The sequence below is a fragment of the Cynoglossus semilaevis genome, chromosome 19, assembly GCF_000523025.1.
Source record: "Cynoglossus semilaevis isolate Cse_v1.0 chromosome 19, Cse_v1.0, whole genome shotgun sequence".
NCBI lineage: Eukaryota > Metazoa > Chordata > Actinopteri > Pleuronectiformes > Cynoglossidae > Cynoglossus > Cynoglossus semilaevis.
In genome coordinates this window covers 13,769,553-13,786,634 of record NC_024325.1, presented here as the reverse complement: position 1 = coordinate 13,786,634, position 17,082 = coordinate 13,769,553, and the positions used below count along the sequence as shown (strand labels likewise).

The following is a 17,082-nucleotide window of genomic DNA, read 5'->3' as shown; positions in this document are numbered from 1 at the left end:
CAGGCCGTGGTGGCGTCGCTCGGCTCAGACGGCAGCGAGGGGTTAAGGAGGTTCATGTGGTTTAAATTGAACAGATTTGTGGGAATGTTGAACCCATGACAGCAGTCAGTGGACGCCGTGTTCTTCTCTGGAAATGTGATTATGGAAACCATGTTCTCAGCTGGTCCGGAGACCAGGTGACCCATGTGAGGTTCTTCATTACTCTCTCTCCTCCCCTCTGAGCCAATATACTGAGAGCTGGACGACGTCCTCATTTCAGAGCAGGACTTTAAGCAGCGAAAATGTCGTCCTATCGTCTGGCTGCGTTGATGCTCTTCACCGTTCTACTCCTCGGTGAGTTCAATACTTCTGCTCTTCAATGTATTTGAGCTAATTATAAAAAACGTTAGCCTACGATAAAAATATAATTATCTTTAGACAAATCGACTTAGAGCAGTACGCTGTTGTACTGTGATGTAGTGAAAACGTGCTGTGAAATACAACAGCAACAGAAAATTATCTAATTTGATTTCATTGGTCTGAATACTTTTATTCACGGTTGTGCGATAAAAACGACAAGTTAGAGCAATTAAATACTCTTCCAGTAGGTGGCAGCACACTGCTCTAAAACAAAAAAGCAAGATTCTCAGAGCTTTGAAAGAATTCTTTGTGCGTGTCTTTCTTTAATTCCTGTGAGAGCATCAGTCTTATGTTCAACTAAACAGGCCCAGGTTTCACACCGGGTGTGAAACGTGTAAGAAAATCCAAACTGAAAGATCGTTATATTTGATGACTTATATTTACTTTTTGGGATATTTTTTGTGTGTGGTGGTGCATCATGGGATTTTTCTAATACTCATGTGTTAAGTGTTCTCCAAAAACCTTCAGCTCAGGTTTGTTTGTCTTCCATTTTCATAGAAGTTTAATGACAAAGCTAAACCAGTTGGTGTCATCAGCAAACAAATTATTAAAAAGTTGATTTTAAAATGTGTTTGTCTTCCCTCTGTTCCAACATTTTCTGGACTTTCTTTGTGATCAGTCGTTCAGATGAACTATTGATGCTGCGTTAACCTCTGGTGCTGTGTTCCATTCCAGTTGCAGAGAGCCAGGCCGCGTCCTTCCCCTGGTCCTGCCCCAGTCTGAGTGGCGTGTGCAGGAAGGTTTGCCTCCCGACAGAACTGTTCTTCGGACCTCTGGGCTGCGGGAAAGGATTCCTGTGAGTCTCCGTGACGGCGTGCTGTGACGACGGTGACTTTTTATGGCTCTAATCTTTTACTCTGTTCTTCCAGGTGTTGTGTGTCTCATTTTCTATGACACTTCTTCAGATGTCGGGACAGAAAGACACTTCCTGTCCTCCATGGAAGACGTGACCAACAGAAGACGATGTTGACAGAAACTGCCTGTGTTTATTTAACCCTGTGGACATTAACGTGAAGTGGAATAAAATGTTCTAATCATCATTTCTGGTTTCTCTGTTTGTTGACTTTTTTGTTTATGTCAGAAAATAATTAGAATGATGACTAATGACCTGCCGAAGGTTTTCTCTAGATAATAACATCAAATAATAATATAACTATAAATAATATTTTTTCATGTTCTTTGTAGTTAAATAAGCTGAACTTCTGGTCAATATAATATCAATCATTTCAGATGATTTTTCTTCCTGTTGTCCTTTTTCTTCACTTCCTTCTTTTTCCTTTTTTGTCCTTGTGTTTTTCTCCTACTTTTCCTACTTATTTTTTTGTTGCTTAATCTTCACATTTTCCTCCTTATTCTCTCTACAGTTCATTTTAATTCTCCTTCTTTTTTCTTCTTCATCTTCTCCTTTTTATTTAACCCCTGACAGAAGAAAGGTAGCAGCCAGATCAACGACGTTTAAAACTCAACAAGGACACGTTTAAAAAACAAAACAAATGATGTGACTTTAAAAGTGCCTGAGTGACTTTCACAGCGTCTGGGTCTCCTTCTGGGAGTTCAGCTTAAAAGTTAAAAGTTCTTTGTTGAAAAACAGCTTTGAGAAGTTCTTGAAAAACCTTGAACGTTTGTCTGTGAGAAGGACTTGAAAATTAAAAGAAAAAGCTCAGAACAAATAAAGCAAAACTAATTTCAATAAACATGACTGAAAAATGACAGAATAATAAATTAGAGGTTGTTCCTTCCCTCAACATTTAAATCCCAGCTCTGGTCCTGCTCTCAGCAGCCACCATGTCTCGTTCCTCTGCGACTCTTTTCTTTCTTTCATTACTGTGATAACAGAGTTGGTTTGTGACTAGAAGAAAGACTGTTCTTCACTAACCTGTGGTTTTTACCACATTGGTTTCATAACTATTTGAAGAAGAAGGTGCTTAAGTTCAGATGTCACATCTTCTTCTACTGGCTTTTAAAAAATACAATATTATAAAAATATAAAAAAATATGATTTTGGATTGATTTATGAGAATGTGTGACAAGTAACACAGAAAAATATGGAAATACATTTTAGCGTGTTCATTTTTATTTATATCATCTAAAAATAGTTTATTATCTTGAAGAAAATTTAAATTATCTTTAAAAATGTTTCGGAGGAAAAACCTGTTAAACCCTATTTTTGTTCATTATTATTATTGTCCACATACAGTATACTGTAATTACAATGTACGCCCGTCAGTTCCTCTCTCTAACGCTAGTGGCGCTGTGGATGCGGTCGCTACCGCGTCAGCCCTTTGGGTCACATGACGCGAGGAAGAACCCGGAAACGAGAGCAAAAACAAACATATTAGCAGCAACGGGCTAGCAAAGCTAACGCTAGGAGAAATAATTCAGACAAGTGTGTTTTTAGCTGTTGGCCTGGGAGGTGGTTTTTTCCACATATGTTACAGAAGTTGTGATGATGTGACCAAACAACACCGAGAAGACATTTTACCGTAACTGCTGTCTATCGTCTGCTAACGCCCTTTAGCTCATGCTAATCATCTACGCGTTGTTGTTTTCCTGTAAATTTCAAGATTCAGATAAGAAGACAACAACGTGGTTGGTTTAATCGATTATTGATATGTCTGAAAATCAAGAGACTCAGGTAGATTAACCTTAAGAACTGGAACTAACTGGATTTCTAGGACACAACGGTCAGGTGATTCTCTCTCTATTTCTAAAACAAACTTCTAGTAAAATTAGCATTGCTAGTCCATTCTTAGTTGTTAGTACAACAACCGTATGTGATCTTTTTTTACCTGACAGTAGATGACAATTTGTAATATTTGATCTATAATTGATTATCTCTCATTTTTAACGACTGTTTTGGTAAACACTGTATTCTTTGGTAACCGGTAGATTGTGTTCGGACAATAGAACATAGTTGGTCAGTAAAGTGATGAAAATGTTTTGAAATGTGTCCCGAAGTTCAACACGATAATGTCAAACCTATGGAATATCAATATATGAACTGTGTTTTCAACATATTTATTCAAACTTATGACACTAAATCACCTAAATGGTCAATAAAATGTTTAGCTGAAACATGGTTCAGATCACATAATCATCCTTTTGCCATTACTCATATTTTGGTGAGATATGTGTGGATGTAAACTTTGTCAAATCTTTTCACAGTCACTTGGAACTAAAGACCTGTCAGGATGGTGCACGGCGGAGTGTGGTGTGTGGTATCACCACTGACCGTACCGACGCTGGTCCTCTTCAGCGTCCTGACACTTTCACCCACACACGCCTACATCTATGCAGTAAGAGACGGCGGAGGTTTAGTCTCACATTCTACTGGTAAATATTCAAACGTATTCATTTGTGTGTTTGTCGTTACGGCAGCATTACAGCAATACGACCTCCATGCTGTTTGAAGACCTACCAGCCTTGTTTGGAAATCCAGTCCCCAAGGACGGCCTCATGGTAAGATGGGAACACTGGTGAAAGTTAGCAAACGTGTGACATCATGTGACAAGTTCATTCTCTGTGTGACAGGGAGTTCTGGTGGTGTCACGTCCACTCAACGGCTGCACACCGATCGACCCGCCTCCTCCACTGCCGCCGTCGTTTGATCCGAACATCACCAAATCCATCGTTCTCATCAGACGCTACGACTGCAACTTTGATATAAAGGTCAGTAATACTGCAGAGACAGTCGGCCTGGGTAGTACTGCAGTTCTGATCCAAGTATTCACATGTTTCAGGTGCTGAATGCCCAGCAGGCAGGATACGACGCTGCCATCATCCACAACATGTACTCTGACACTCTGCTCAACATGAACTACAGCAACGGTAAAATCTCCACCACAGAAAGTCCAAAAGCCTGAAATGAACTGTTGTTGAATTCCTCACCGTCGATCTCTCACAGAAACCATCGCGGACGAGATTGAAATCCCTTCGGTCTTCACCAGCTTCTACGCTTCTCAGGTTTTCAGAAAGTTCATCATCCCAGAACAAGGGTAAGAGAACGGAGGGTTTCAAACTGGTCAAAATCTAGAATCAACCAGTTTTCTCAGTCAGAATCTGATGTGAATTTTCTTTTTCTTTTCCTGTCTCTGCAGGACGTACGTGATCCTGAAGCCGGAGTTTTCTTTCCCTCTCACCTACTACCTTATTCCCTTCACTGGGGTAGTTGGCATGATCATCCTTGTGATGAGTGTCGTCCTGGTAAATATTTTTCAGTATTTTGGACGTTGTCCATGAACTGACCTCCTCTGTCGTCCAGACCAGTTTCTCCTGTGAATCTCTCTGTGATTGTCACGTCTGGTTTTCTGTGTCGTGTAGATCATACGTTGTGTGAGGTACAGAAAAAGGCTCCGGAAAAATCGTTTGTCCAAAGAGCAGCTGAAGCGCATTCCCGTCCACAGGTTCAGTAAAGGTAACACCTGACCGCCGTCAACACCAACACCGTGGACCGGTTACTGTCTCTGCACTGACTGGAGTTGTTGTTGTTGTTGTTGTTCTTCAGGCGACGACTACGATCTGTGTGCCATATGTTTGGATGAGTACGAGGAAGGAGAGAAGCTGCGAGTTCTGCCCTGTTCACACGGTAACATTTCTGATGTTATTAAAGTAGCACAGTAGCACAGAGCACTGCTGTGAAGTGGGGCCGTACACCCACTGTAACTCAAACGTAAAAGGAGCTGAACCCTGAATTAGAACTGTTTGTTGACACCCAGAGTGAGTTCTGTCAGACTGATCACAGACCGTCCATGGTTAAGCTAAGCTAATCCTGCTAACCCTTTTCCACTTTATTTCAGCCTATCACTGCAAGTGTGTCGACCCGTGGCTCACGAAGACCAAGAAGACGTGTCCCGTGTGCAAACAACGCGTCACTCAAAACCAAGCCGACCAGTCGGAGTCCGAGTCTGAGGTGGAGGCTGGGGGACGGGGGGAGGAGGAAGGGTCCGAGGGAGAGCCCGACTCGGAGCGCACCCCTCTGCTGCGGCCCTCCAACCCCGCCTCGCCCTCGGGCAGCCCGGGAGCCTACTCCGCCACCACCACCACCACCACCGCCCAGTGCCTGGTCTCCCCTCCCGTCTGCGACTCCCCTGTCCTGGAGTACGAAGGCTACTACTCCCCCCAGGAGGACATGGACTCAGAGAGCGACGACACGGTAGACTACAGTCATCAGACCGAGGACGACACCGCGCAGCTCCTCGGCAGGAACGCGGCACAGGTGTGAGCGCAGCAACAAACACTAACTGCTCTGTGACCACTTTGGTTTTTTTTCTTCTTTTTATTATTATTTTTTTTAAGTCACAGATTTTTCTTTTAGACACAACAACATACTGTTATCACCGCGACATTTATGATGATTTTAAAATAGTTTGTAAGTTTGTGATTCACTAGACTTCAGGCACCTTAATAACAGGACTAACAGCCGTCAGTGACTGACGTGGTGTCGGTGTGAAACAACAGCCGCTCCTGGACAAACAGTCGCTTCACTTGATTTTAAACTTCAATGTCGTAATGAAGAAGTTGATCAATTTATTGACCCGCGGACGCCGAGCAGCAAACTCAAAGTCCAATCGTGAGGTCAAAGGTCAACAAAATTTACAAAAAGTAAATAGTTTTAGACTTGAATCTTTTCAGATTTTTTTTATTACAATAGTTACTTTGTTTAGTTGTTTTGAATGACTAACGGTTCAGTTTTTATTCTTTTAATTTCAATTTCACAGCTTTTTCATTCTTTTAATACTCTCTAATTTTCTCTCTAATTCCATATTAACCTGTGACACCTGTGACTCACGTTTCCGCTGCTTCCACGTTCAGATTCTCACTCTGTTGTTACTGTTGTTGCTCCGGCTCCGTCGGTCAGAGAGGATGCGTTTGGATTTGTCTGAGCTGAGAGGTTGAAACTGAGGTTTCAGGTTTAAAGGGGCATTGGAGTTTTTTTTTTCTTCACTTATTTTGAATTCATAACGTTGCTGTCACTGAACAAATCCAGATTTTTCTGCACAGCAAGAGAAGGAAACAAGTTGTAGGACCATGTGTCGGAAGAGAAAACTGTGGAGTGTTGTAAGGTTTCTGTAAATGTAAATGTTTAGGAGTCGAAGGGAAAAACGAAACGCTCCAAAAAAGTTTTTTTTTTTTCTGCTCTAAAGAGAAAACCAAAAGTTCGTTTTTTTTTCCTTTACATTAAATACAATGTGTGTTTAAGACAAACCATGAGATCCAGGACTGGAAGTCAGCCAATCACATTCTTGTATTTAGTTGTTCTGATCATCTTCTCAAACTCTCACAAGTTTTTTTGTTCTCACTGAGAAAAAAAAAGATGAATATAAAAATCTGTTATTGATAACTGAGGTATTTTAAAAAAAGGTTTCCTACAAAAACATGTTTTTTTGTTCAGGTTTTCTGGAGTCGTTTGTCTTTTTCACTGCCGTCTGATGTTGGAATTCTGAAGATAAGATTAAAAAAAAACTGTAATCATTATTTTCCAGCAATAACTGATATAATAATATAGAACTGCTGTTTGTTTTTGTTGTTTTTCCTTCTGACTTTTCGTTCACTGAAACAAATGGAAACCAATGTAACAGCTGAGTTTCCCACGTGTCATTATAGTAATAGATGTACAGTGTCAAACCTAATGCTGATGAATTAACACCGGTGTGAAGAGGAAGTGGGACTGTGGTGCCATTAGTAGGAGAATCAATAACACTGTCTTTAAGTAGCTTCTCATACACAAAACTATTTATAATAAACTGAAGAAAAGTCTTTGGTCTCCGTCGGATCCTGTCCTCAGCTCAAGACACGGTTCACGATGTTTTTTACACAATATGATTTTATCAAAGGGAGACGGGGGGGAGGGGGGTGACTGAAAGATTTGGGAGTGAAGAGGAGGAGGAGGAGGAGGAGGAGGAGGAGGCCATCCAGGAGCCAGTGATGCTGCTGTGGTGACGACTCCTGATTCAAACCTTTAAAACAAAGATTTTGTGGTAAAACCAATTTTGTCATTCTCAGATGAAATCATCTCATCAGATTATCATCCCTGCAGCAGCAGCAGATCTTTAAGGCTCTTTAAGGACTTGGATCTTCTTAGATCTTTGACGACGTTAAAATCTCAGCACAGTTTTTTCTTTGTTCTGTCTTGATATGTCAATGACACACCAGTGAATCTTGATCTTCATCTAAATTTCACCTTTTTCAAATTTCTCCCAACAGCAAAACCACAGGGCCGATGCCACAGCGCCGCCTAGTGGCCGTTGTAACAGATATAATAGAGATGGGGTTTTTGTTGTTGTTTTTTTTTAGATCTAATACAGCCACACAGGACTGATGGTGTGTGTAAATGTTCCTGTAGAGCTGGGGTATTTAAACCCTGGCTGTGGGTAATTAATTAACCTGTACCTTTGAATACATGCTCTGACATTTTCTGTAGATTTCAGTCATTAGTGGAATAATGTTTAAATACATAATGGCCTTTATTTAACAGTAGTTTCCTGCCTTTTCATGTGATTCACTGCAGAGTCATTCCATTTTCTCTGAATCCGTCCTAACGAGCTCGGCTCCTTTCACGTACGTGTGCTTTTAATAATTCCACCTGCTGCTCTGAAGAAACAGTCCAATTCAAATGACTATTTTTTTTTCTTTTTGAGCCCCACAGGTCAGGTGACCCTGTAACCGCCTGGACCACGGTCGCGGTCATTAGAACAGCTACGGCGCGGTGATATATAATCAGTGGGAAACGTTAAAAAGTCAAATCTCAAACGTCAAGCCTGTCGCTGGCTCACGGAATCTTATGAAGTGTCGGTGCAGCTGTGAAGAAAGATGCCTGGCTCACCAACACGGTTCTCCTCCTCTGTGCTGAGGACATCGCTGCTACTTCTGATGACTCTGTCTTCATGTTACCTCATCGACGGTCAAGAGAAGTCTCCTGGAGAGGTGAGGTCTTCATTACTGCTCTGTGTGGTTGATATTGATGACGGCAGATATCAGTTAGTGTTATGTTAATTAAAGCTTGATGAAAACAGTGCCTCTTCATAATGTATTTTTATTGGAAAAACTCAATTTAAATTGAAATGTATTTTATTATTATTATTATTACTATATAGTTTTTCATCCTGGGACATCTATCTATCTATTGATTGATTGATAGATTAATTGATAGATAGATAGATAGATAGATGTCCCAGGCTGGAAAACTATCTATCTTTTTTTGTTACTTCTATGTTTGTATAAAAATTTGATTTTATGATAACAAATTACACGTCACGTTGCTGAACTCTCTCGTTTCTCTCAGGGAGTTTTGGACGCTGCTTCCCGTCTGATCCTGGCTCCTCTGGAAGCCGATTTTGAACGCGGAGGAGATTATTCCCTGCAACAGCACGTGGAATCTGCGTTCATCGTGGCAGACGGGGCTACGGAACTGTGGCCTCGTACAATCCTGGATTATATGAGGCGTCAGCTCAAATTCAAGGGAAGGACAAAGAAAAGTATGAAGATGAGGTTTTCCTGAGCAGTCTGAGCCGCCGTGAAATGGAGAATGAATAATCTATTAAAATATAACTGAAACACTGAGGAATCTTTCATTCCTTTTTCACCAGATTTAATTTTCTATATAAAATATGACAATTATATTATGTAAACTTCTTCTCCTGTGGTAGTTAACAAAAAATGTTTTTTAAACTTTATTATCATTAAATTATTATTATTTTTAACATCCTATTGACATGAATAAAAAGAAGGGATTTTGTTTCAGGATAGAACTCAAACAAAATTGGGGTTTGTTTTGTTTATTTGTTTGTTTGTTTCTTCTTCTTCTTCTTTCCGGTTTTGTTTATTTGTTTGTTTGTTTCTTTTCTTTCCAGACTTGTATTTTGTAACCTTACGTTTAACTTGTGTCTCCTTCCTTCCCGTCTTGGCCAGTTATAATGTATTTGCAGTTAATGGGAATTATTGCTGGTTAATAACCTCGAACAATTCAATTTTAATTTATGTTTTGTGGTCTGAACTCCTTTGGCTGCAAAAGAAGCAGAGTCCACAAGATGGTGCCATAGAACACCACGCTCAAAACAATATATCTGTATCTGTATGTCTAAATTTCTCACACTAATGCAGACAGAACAACAAAAATAAACAATTTAAGAGAGGAAAAAACAGTACCAATAATATTAAGTGCTGTCACGGATGAAAATGAATTAGGAAAAGCAGACAGGGTTTAGCGCCACAGCGTATGGTGTCGCTGTTTCGATGTTGCGAGCTTTGAGAAGGTGACGTCGAAGGCAGAGAAGTAGAAGAAGCACAAACGCGCGACAAAGCAGAAACGTAAGTAATAATTTTTCCTGCGATATTTAATGCTTAAAATTGACAAAACCGTTTAAACCAGATTAACATTAACACCTTATTAAACAATGTCGTGTTTACAAACAACTGTTTTATTATTTATTCAGACAAACTGCAGCTTTAGTGTTGGTTTAGATGAGGGCTAACGTGGCTAACACGTAAGCTAACAGTGTTTGATGCTAGCCGAGCGAGGTTACTGTAAATGACAAGATAATTAGTAATAGTTTAAATAGATAATTAGTTTTATGTGTAACTAATAACGTGATATTTTACAGCGTCTGAGCCTTTTATGAGACAACTCTGACCCTCGTCCTTCGTGACTCCTTTTTTGCTTTCGCCTTTTTATTAGGTTTGTTTATTAAAGTCAAGTCGTCTGTCGTCGTTCTGTTCAGCTTCACGGTCTCAAAGAAATAATTTTTCTATCATACATTGTGTCACTTTTACCTAAATGTGATCGTTTTCAGATGGGAGACAGCGACGACGAGTATGACCGCAGGAGACGAGACAAATTCAGACGGGAGCGAAGTGACTACGACCGATCCAGAGAGAGAGAAGAGAGACGGAGAGATGACTGGAACGACAGGTGACTGTGATAGATATCGATAACTTCATCAACTTAAACAAAATGAAGTTAAAAGTAACCACAGAATGCAGCTGCACACTGCCCTCCTCCCGCCTGTGGTGGAGCTGTGGCCAACCATCAGACATCACGTGTCTGAATAATTGGCAAAGTAATTGCTGAAAAGATATTTTAAAAAAATACTTTTCTCGAGAAGAAACGCCTGTGTGAATACTGTGTGTATTTGTACTTTGAAGTACTGCTGTACTGATGTTGTACTGTATTGTTATCATCATAAAATGTACATTCTGCAGAAGTATTATAGTTATAATCAACAGTATCACCGAGGCAGACCCACGGTGTTGATGTCATTTGCTCGGTGGAATCCATAGATTTAATTTATTTTTTAGGGCTGTGTCTGATGGGAGAGTAGATTTGAAACATGAATTCTGTGCTTAAAAAAAATTCTCAAATTAATTTCTCCAGGGAGTGGGACAGAGGCAGAGAACGCCGTAGTCGTGGAGAATACCGGGACTACGACCGGGGCCGTAGGGAGAGATTTACTCCCCCCAGACATGACATCAGTCCTCAGCAGAAACGCATGAGGAGAGACTGGTAAGAACCACAGCTGTGTCACTGTTTGCCCTGATAATATGATACAAAGCAAAATGTACTTTGTATTTTTCCATATGTTTGTAGAAATGTGACGTTTTTTATTTTACTCGTTGGTTTTAAATACCCCTGCTGCACACTTTACATACATGTACTTCAAAATGTTTTTGCTGAATTATTTTCTCTCTATATTTTTGATAATAAATCACTGTGATGAACTTAAATGTAATAAAACATTATTTATTAATGTTTTATTTTTTTTCTTCTAATTCTCTGCCCTGGCAGGGATGATCACGGTGGAGATCCTTACCGTGGTGGATATGATATGGGTTATGGTGGTGGTGTTGGCGGCGGCGGAGGTGGGCCAAGTTATGGCCCCCCTCAGCATTGGGGTCATCCTGACATACCCATAATGCAACCCCATCATGGAATCCCTATTCAGGCCAGGTAGGGTTTTTTTTATAATTAAGATGATGTCGGAGGATTGTAGGTTCGAATCCCACTCGTCCTCAGTCCTAAAGCAGTAAAAGTACTCACCGCTTCCCAGGGATGAGTTGAAGAAAAAATGTTTGCTCCATGTGTCTGAATGTGTGTAATAACAAAAAGCTGGTTCTTCTTCTGTCCATGTTGCTTTGCACTTGCACAGATATTCTGAGCACTTACACAAACACAATGTTTTGTCTTTAACTTCTGCTGTGTTTACGTACCTTGAATCATGTGTTACTTTAACTTCTGCTGTGTTTACGTACCTCATGTGTTGCCAAATTAATTTTCATATAAAGTGAAAGTGAAATGTCCCAGTTTAACCAACATAAGGTTCCGACTGAAAACCTTCACCTCGCACTGCTCTCTGTCAGGCTGGGAAACATTCATGACGTGGATTTGGTTCAGCCGCCTCCTGTGATGAAGACCTTCAAGGAGTTCCTGATTTCCCTGGACGATTCGGTGGATGAGACGGAGGCCGTCAAACGCTACAACGATTACAAGATTGACTTCCGTCGACAGCAGATGCAGGACTTCTTCTTGGCCCATAAAAATGAAGAGTGGTAAGATACCGTATTACGTGCTCTCACCGTAAAAATCCAATTCATCCAGAGGAGCGGGGTTTAATGTAATTACAGTGTTTGTCGTCAGCCAATCACAGGCCGCTGAAATAATTTGAAATTTTTAAAACAATTTACAGCCGACCTTAGGGTGTCACGTCACTACACATCTAAAAGTTGATTTTGTTTTAATGGTCAGTTTAATCAAGAACATTGGAGCAATTTAAACTTCTGTCGACAAACGATGTTTTAATTAATTACATCTTACGTTTCAAACTCTTTCCAAAATCTTTTTCCTTTTTTTTACAAAAGTAAATTGAACCTGAATTCTGCTGCATTTGTTTTTTTCAGTTAGGGACGAATTGTTGTAGAACAAATGTTCTCATTTATTTTCAATATTTTTAACAAAATAATCTCAGCTTCAAATTCATCTTCATGGTTTGGCTTGATTTTTCTAATTTTCTATAATTTTTTTTTTCCATTTACTGTTGTATAACGCTTGTTAATGTTTATTATACTTATTTCACAGGTGTCATGCAAAATTGTTCTGTTTTGACATAACTTTCCTTCCCTTCATTGCCTCTGCCACGTTGACGACGTTTCTTTTGAAGATGACAAAAAGTGGAAACGCCAAGAATCGCTGTTAGACAGCCAGGGTTTGCACTGCGCACAATGCAGCTGCTCTTAGACACAAAGTCACAGGAGATTTAGTCAGACAGTCACGAACCGCTCACGCGTGGAGAGATTTTTTTTTCTCCCTGTTTTATGCTCCTTTTTTTTCCTCCAATTTTATTTTTTTTTTATTTGGATCATACGAATCCCAAAACCAAGTTTGTGTGTGTGCAGTCACACCGTTGAGGTGAAGTGGATCGCATTTTCACAGAAGAAAGCCTTCTCTGTATTTATTTGTTATTAAACTGGCAGAAGAAAAGGTAACTGTAGTCCACTCCATTATAAACATGTCTTTATCACAGTGTCATAATGTGACTGTTTAGCTCTGCAGCCTGTTGTGTTGTTCTTTTCTCTGTGGTGAGTCAAATATCTGTGTTAAACTCACCTTGTTAGTCAACAAAACCAAAGCATACGTTTAAAAATTTACAAGTCTGAACTCTTGAATTTGCTAATTTGAACATTTTCACCCAAAGTTGTGATTAAAAACAACTGTAAAAATGACTAAATAGAAACATGTTGTCGTTTTGGTTTGTGTTTCTTTTTTTCTTTTTTTTGTGTCACAGCTACGTCTAACTTCTGTCTCCTCTTCATTCCCATCCCTGCCGTTCCTCTCCACATTTTCTGCAAACCCCGGCCCTGGACACAGGTTCAGGTCTAAGTACCACCCAGATCTGACCAGCAGACTTCAAGCAGAGGCCCAGACTTCTCTGTTCAACCGTCTGAAGGTTTTCCTGTTCCTGACTGAGAACGGCTGGTTTGACAACATCCTCATGGATATAGAGCAGGCTCCAGCCATCATCAAAATTCTGGATGCAGGTGGGATTTTATCTCTGCCTGATACAATTGTAGCCACATGAGTGACGGAAAACAGGAGCAGAGAGCGTACTGTCTGTGTCACGTGTGCCTCAGTTTGAGAACCATTTCTGTGGGTCTCTCGAAAAATTATGAAACAAATTTTTCGTGCTATTCTCTGCCTCCAGCTGTGATAAAGATGGAAGGAGGGACAGACCACGACCTTCGTATCCTGGACATGCCGTCAGAAGAAGAAGAAGACAGGGAGAAGTTGATGTCTGTTACAGGTGGCGCCGAAGCTCAGAAAAGAGACGATGTTAAGACTTTGGACGGAGAAAGAAAATCCTCCATGGAGAAGGACAAGAATCACAAGGTTTGTTTTAGAATTGTAGCCAAACAGTTTTAGGATTTGATGTTGCTGTGGTAGTGACTGAGGAGTTCCTGCAGGAGGCGCTGGATTCAGCCAACAGAGAGAGAAGTGCAGGAGCAGAGGAGGAGGACGTGAAAGAGAAGACGGAAAAGGAAGCAGCCAAAGACGAGAAGCCTGAACCCAAGAAGGTTGGAAGGTTTTTTTTCTTTTTTTTATGTGATGTCACGTTAATAAATTAACAAGTGAAGAAAATGAGAGTGATATGAATTTTTTAGCAGCAGAGGAGAAAGAGGAAACGCAGCGGAGACAGCGATGATGATGCCAGCGCCTCGGAGAGCGAGTCTGAATCCGACTTCAACTCTGACTCAAACTCTGTCTGCTCCGACAAACCTGTGAAGAAGGCAAAGGAGGAAGACGAGGAGGAGGAAGAGGAGGAGGAAGGTGAAGGTGAGTCGATGAATCACAGACAGAGAGCTGCAGAAATGGAAGCGGTTGTTAACGTGTGCTGTTTTCATATCGATAAAAACATCTGTAGTCCGTCCGATAACTGAGCCCGAAGCACGTCGATATTTAAGTTTCATTAATTAATGTTGCTCATCAATAATTCCTATTAATCTGAACCGTTCCCTCCCCCCCTGAATAATGAAGAGGAGAAACCAAAGGAGAACTGTGAGGAGGTGAAGAAAGAGGAGAAGAAGGTGAAGGACGACTCCCCCAGACCTCGGCCTCTGCATCGGACCTGCTCTCTGTTCATGAGGAGCATCGCTCCCACCATTTCCAAGGCTGAGATTATGGCTGTGAGTTCTCATCTATAAAAATCTATAATCTGTAAATCTAGAAAATCCAGATTATTAACAATCTGTGTTATTTTTTTATTTTTTTTCAACAGCTTTGTCAACGATACCCAGGATTCCTGCGAGTTTGTTTTTCTGATCCTCATCCAGAACGCAGGTTGGTGTGAAACAGTAATTCTTTGCTGGAGTTTGTCACGTGATCGTCTGAAACGCACATCACAGAGTCTTTTGTTTTTTTGCAGGTTTTTCAGACGCTGCTGGGTCACATTTGACCGCAGTGTGAATATAAAGGAAATCTGCTGGAACCTTCAGAACATGAGAGTGAGTGACGATGTTCCACTTCCTGTTGTCATCTCTGTTCTACATGAACCTGAAGGGTTTTAAGGAAAAGATCATTTCAGTAAAACTTAAAGAATTCATTGTGATTCAAATAGAAATCCAGGAACCTCATGATGTTCTGTAGTTAACTCACAGGTCGTCCCACATTTTTTGCTACTTTTATAAACATGAGACCAACACGACCCTGACAGATGTTGATCCACATTTTTTGCTACTTTTATAAACATACCTCTTTGGTGACAAACACGACCCTGACAGGCGTTGATTGACAGGCGTTGATTGTTCTTTCATTCTTTGGTTTCTCCGTCAGCTCCGTGACTGTGAACTGGCTCCAGTCGTCAACCGCGACCTGGTTCGCCGGGTACGAAACGTCAACGGCATCACTCAACACAAGCAGGTCCTTCGCAACGACATCAAGTTGGCGGCCAAACTCATCCACGGTTTAGACGAGAAAGGACGTCTGTGGAGCAGCAAGCTGCGGGAGGATCTGCAGAGCTCCGAGGTACGGAACGCTACGGTGCGGGTTCAGGTTCTCTGAGTGTTCTCGGCCGATTGATAATTTATGGGCGTGGTCTACGCTTCCACAGCTTCCGGCTCACAACCCCGTCCTGAAGAACATCACAGACTACCTGATCGAGGAGGTGAGCGCTGAGGAGGAGGAGCTGCTGGGATCGGGGAGTGGCATGGAACCTGAGGAGAACGCCAAGGAAGGGAACCATGTAGAGATGACCGTGGAGAAAGATGAGAAATTAGCCAAGGTCCGTCTTTAATTTAGACTTTTACACAATTTCCACTTTTGTGTCAATTAAATTTTTTTTTTTTAACTTTTATCCCCGTCCTCCAGGTCCTGGACCGGCTGATCCTGTATCTGCGTATCGTTCACTCCATCGACTACTACAACACCTGTGAATACCCCAGTGAGGATGAAATGCCCAACCGCTGCGGCATGATCCACGTACGCGGCCCCGTCCCCCCGAACCGCATCACACACGGAGAAGGTGAGTCGGGTCTTCAGACCATGTGAATGAAGTATCAGAAAAATGAAGTATCAGAAAAAAGAAAAAAATATGACTCAGCAAAGCTAAATAATTTGAATTTCAATTAGTTGATTAGATAGTTGATCAAAAGTGTGGAAAAAAATGTGTTAGTAATTAGTTAGCAAAGCTAAATAATTTGAATTTCAATAGTTGTTCAAAAGTGTGGAAAAAAATTTGTTAGTAATTAGTCGTTTTATTAATTTCTTTTATTCAATGAGCAGTTTAAAGGATTTACAAACTGCTATCCTCAAATTGCCAAGGGGGGGGCGCTGCAGGACAAAAATTACAACTAGATTAGCAGGTTAAGAACCGTGTTTGTTTCTTTTATGTATTAAAATGATTTCTTTTCTTTTTTTTTTGCAACAGTGCAACAGTGGCAGAAGATGATGGAGGATAAGCTGTCGTCGTTGGTTAGTTTAAAAGAAACTCTTTCTGAAGACGAAGCAGTGAAGATGGGCCGAAAAGACCCAGAGGAGGAGGTGGAGAAGTTTGTCACGGCCAACACTCAGGAGCTGGGCAAGGACAAATGGCTGTGTCCACTCAGTGGAAAGAAATTTAAGGTGAGGATTCTCTGGTCATGGCGAACAGGAGCGTTTTCTCTTCCTGTTGGGTTTCGGTTTTTAAAATTCAAATTTTTAAATTTTTTCCAGGGCCCAGAGTTTGTACGGAAGCACATCTTAAATAAACACGGAGACAAAATTGAAGAAGTGAAGAAGGAAGTTTCCTTCTTCAACAACTTCCTGATGGACGCCAAGCGACCATCTCTGCCTGAGATCAAACTTCCTCTCCCAAGTCCTGGTCCAGGTCTGGACCGTTTTTGTCTCATCACCTCAGACACTTCAAAGATTTAAAAATGATTTAAAAAAACAAAACAAAAAACATTTACTGTAATATAATGATAAAAAAAAAACAAAAAAAAAACATTTACTGTAATATAATGTACCAATGGTTACAAGGATTTTTATTTTACAAGGAAGTGAAATGACGTGCCTCCACTGGAGGGCGCCAGAGAACAAAACATAATTTTCTTTTCAACATTGTTTTTCTCCTTTATCTGACAGCGTTGCTATCTCCCAGCATGCCTTTCGCTCCTCAGGCTCTTCAGGGTCCGGTGAACTTTGCGCAGCCTCGTCCTCCACTG

At 40.9% G+C, this 17,082-nt stretch overlaps 2 protein-coding genes across 3 annotated transcripts in view; both read left to right on the top strand.

Moving 5' to 3' along the window:
* The first annotated feature begins 2,679 nt into the window (after positions 1-2,679).
* rnf167 (ring finger protein 167) lies at positions 2,680-7,155 on the top strand. 2 transcript variants are annotated; one of them, XM_017042030.2, is made up of 10 exons: positions 2,680-3,083; positions 3,565-3,695; positions 3,778-3,858; positions 3,931-4,068; positions 4,140-4,227; positions 4,304-4,394; positions 4,497-4,602; positions 4,720-4,813; positions 4,904-4,984; positions 5,196-7,155. In XM_017042030.2, the coding sequence occupies exons 2-10, from the start codon at positions 3,591-3,593 to the stop codon at positions 5,618-5,620; spliced, it is 1,209 nt and encodes a 402-aa protein (XP_016897519.1). In that variant the 5' UTR covers positions 2,680-3,083; positions 3,565-3,590; the 3' UTR covers positions 5,621-7,155. The 2 variants fall into 2 exon arrangements, with proteins under 2 accessions (XP_016897519.1, XP_008331349.1); XM_008333127.3 differs by having other exon boundaries at positions 2,680-3,088.
* A 2,425-nt stretch (positions 7,156-9,580) lies between these two features.
* srrt (serrate RNA effector molecule homolog (Arabidopsis)) overlaps positions 9,581-17,082 on the top strand; it is an 8,085-nt gene continuing 583 nt past the window's right edge. Inside the window, exons 1-18 of the mRNA XM_017041487.2 lie at positions 9,581-9,705; positions 10,188-10,306; positions 10,769-10,897; positions 11,180-11,341; positions 11,752-11,940; positions 13,256-13,425; positions 13,590-13,774; positions 13,849-13,959; positions 14,047-14,218; positions 14,420-14,568; positions 14,661-14,722; positions 14,808-14,886; positions 15,215-15,406; positions 15,492-15,662; positions 15,749-15,902; positions 16,308-16,501; positions 16,592-16,745; positions 17,003-17,077. Of these exons, the coding sequence (XP_016896976.1) occupies positions 10,188-10,306; positions 10,769-10,897; positions 11,180-11,341; positions 11,752-11,940; positions 13,256-13,425; positions 13,590-13,774; positions 13,849-13,959; positions 14,047-14,218; positions 14,420-14,568; positions 14,661-14,722; positions 14,808-14,886; positions 15,215-15,406; positions 15,492-15,662; positions 15,749-15,902; positions 16,308-16,501; positions 16,592-16,745; positions 17,003-17,077 (2,467 nt within the window). The 5' untranslated portion in view covers positions 9,581-9,705. The remainder of the gene's footprint in view (positions 9,706-10,187; positions 10,307-10,768; positions 10,898-11,179; positions 11,342-11,751; positions 11,941-13,255; positions 13,426-13,589; positions 13,775-13,848; positions 13,960-14,046; positions 14,219-14,419; positions 14,569-14,660; positions 14,723-14,807; positions 14,887-15,214; positions 15,407-15,491; positions 15,663-15,748; positions 15,903-16,307; positions 16,502-16,591; positions 16,746-17,002; positions 17,078-17,082) is intronic.